Source organism: Macrobrachium rosenbergii, chromosome 19 (assembly GCF_040412425.1).
Source record: "Macrobrachium rosenbergii isolate ZJJX-2024 chromosome 19, ASM4041242v1, whole genome shotgun sequence".
In the NCBI taxonomy this organism is placed as follows: Eukaryota; Metazoa; Arthropoda; class Malacostraca; order Decapoda; family Palaemonidae; genus Macrobrachium; species Macrobrachium rosenbergii.
Genome location: NC_089759.1, coordinates 4,636,657 through 4,639,156, shown reverse-complemented (window position 1 = coordinate 4,639,156; position 2,500 = coordinate 4,636,657). Strand labels below are relative to the sequence as shown.

Here is a 2,500-nt window from a genome sequence, read left to right as displayed (position 1 = left end):
AAAATTAGTTTTGAAACTGTGTTATCAATAATAAGGTTGATTCTTTTCACGATGTTATTGAGAGAATAACTTTACAAAATGAATGTGTCGACATTTCTAACGTAAAATACTGAAGAATTTCTTCAATTAACTCATTTAGAATTTTTTTAAAAACATCTTCGCCTTTTGAATGATTTTTTTCTCTTCATACTTTTTTATTGTTTCCATAAATTAGGGAAGAAAATGAGAAAATATATAGAAGGCCTCTGAATGTCAAGTACAGTAGTTAAGATGATGTAATTATATGAATATATTTTACGTGGTCTAGCTTACTGATTTTTCCGTGTATTCAGCGTCAGTGCAAATTCATATAATCTTCATTAACGCTAACATGATAGAAATATAGGAAATTGAAGTTTTATAATTATTCCTTCGTTTTTGAATAATAGAAAAAATGTTTCAACCGTAATTGAATGTTATAAAGCAGTGATTCTCAAACTGGGTACCGTGGCATCCCGGGGAGCCACAGACAGTGCCTACGGATGCGACAAGATTGTCATGAATTTTGCCTTGGCTAGATAATCTCAATGAACATTTGTAAAAAAAGGAAAGTTTGCAGAAGTCTTCATGTAATTATTACCAGTGTGTCTGTTCTAATTATGTTTATTTATTCTTCTGATATGCTCTTTGTTTGTACAGTATATTTCTGCATGTACGGTGTGCTGATTTTGGTTTGGGTATGGATAATTAAATAAGAAGTTAATTCATGCGATATGGTGGGATGGTGAAGAAGGGGTGCCACGGTAATGATTACATTAGTTAGGGTATCATCACTAAAAAGAGATTGAGGACCACTGTTATAGAGAATAACATTCATAATTTAAGTTAAATAAAAAGATACAGGGCTAGTCTTCTTAATTAAGTATATTTAGCAAATTTGTGAGTATTTTTCGAAAAATACTTAATTGTTTCGTAAATCATCCCTCCTGGTAGCCTGATGTCCGTACGTAGCCCAGGCCGGGAAACAACATGAAAAAAATGAAAAAGGGAAAACAGTGGGTTTTAACCATGAAAGAAAAAATTGAAAATTGATTAGTTAACTGACTGATTATCTGGCGTTACAGTTACCCTGGAGACTAAATACGCTTGTCATAGTGGAGTTCTTTCAACGGTAATTTTTAATTCAAGAAAATCACAGTCAATATTTTACTCTGATATATTATTACCTTACATAATCTTCAAGTGTATTATCATTCAGTTCAGTTCAAAACCTTTCAAGCAACGATTTCCTTTATTGCTAACCCCGTAAGGTGGGTAGTGCCATCAGTGTACCCCACGTGGCACAATGTCGGCATTACTTCAGCTTCTTTGGAGAGTCCCTTTCTTAGGCCCCTAGCCACGAACCCTTTCATTCCTTTTACTATACCTCCATTCATAATCTCTTTCTTCCATCTGACTTTCTACAACCCTCTCCTAACAATTGTTTCATAGTGCAACTGCGAGGTTTTCCTCCTGTTACACCTTTCAAACCTTTTTACTGCCAATTTCCGTTTCAGCGCTGAATGACCTCATAGGTGCCGGCGCTTGGCATTTGGCCTAAATCTTATATTCCAATCCAACCCTTTATTGCCAAAACACTTGTCCATCCACCTCATTCATCCCCGATTCCTAAGCCCAAGCTGACACCTGTCAATCACTTTTCTTCAAGTCCTCAGGATTCCGGAGCCAATCTACGAAGAGAACAGGGTGGCGGCCGGTCCCCTCACCCTGTGGGACTTGAAGATCTCCGGACTTTCAGAAATCAGACTTGATTACGTCAACGTTAACCTGACGTCTTTTACGGTGAGTGTGCCGGAGATTTATGTTCGTGGTTATGGTATGAAGACACAGACCTTGCTCACAGGGTCCTCAGTCACTGTGGTGTTTTGTTTTGGTGATTACAGACGAACAGAACGTAGGAATTTGAGGTAATTCTGTTCTTTTTTATGTATTTTATTCTTATAAGATCGCGTGCAGATCATTTGATATATGCACTGCAAAATGCAGGCACACACTGCATATATATATATATATATATATATATATATATATATGTATATGTATATATGTATATATGTATATGTATATATATAAACATGTATTTATATATGTATGTATAAATGTGTGTATATATATATATATATATATATATATATATATATATATATATATATATATATATATATATATATATATATATATATATATATATATATATATATATACATATTTTTTTATGTTTGTATGTGTGTATTCGTTTCCAATTTTCATGACTGTTCCATGTCATCTTGACTTATATGTTCAAAACCATTATCTAATATTGTCTTTGAAGCAAAGATAAAACTGCCATAATGTCATTTATTAACTGATGCTGTAAGTTACGCCTTAGCTCTCTCTCTCTCTCTCTCTCTCTCTCTCTCTCTCTCTCTCTCTCTCTCTCTCTCTCTCTCTCTCTCTCTGTTTAGATTATTTCTTCTTTGTT

At 34.1% G+C, this 2,500-nt stretch overlaps 1 protein-coding gene across 1 annotated transcript in view; it reads left to right on the top strand.

The window, feature by feature from the left end:
- LOC136848574 (uncharacterized) overlaps positions 1-2,500 on the top strand; it is a 22,328-nt gene that overhangs the window by 5,868 nt on the left and 13,960 nt on the right. The window contains exon 3 of the mRNA XM_067120862.1: positions 1,688-1,821. Coding sequence (XP_066976963.1) covers positions 1,688-1,821 — 134 coding nt within the window. The remainder of the gene's footprint in view (positions 1-1,687; positions 1,822-2,500) is intronic.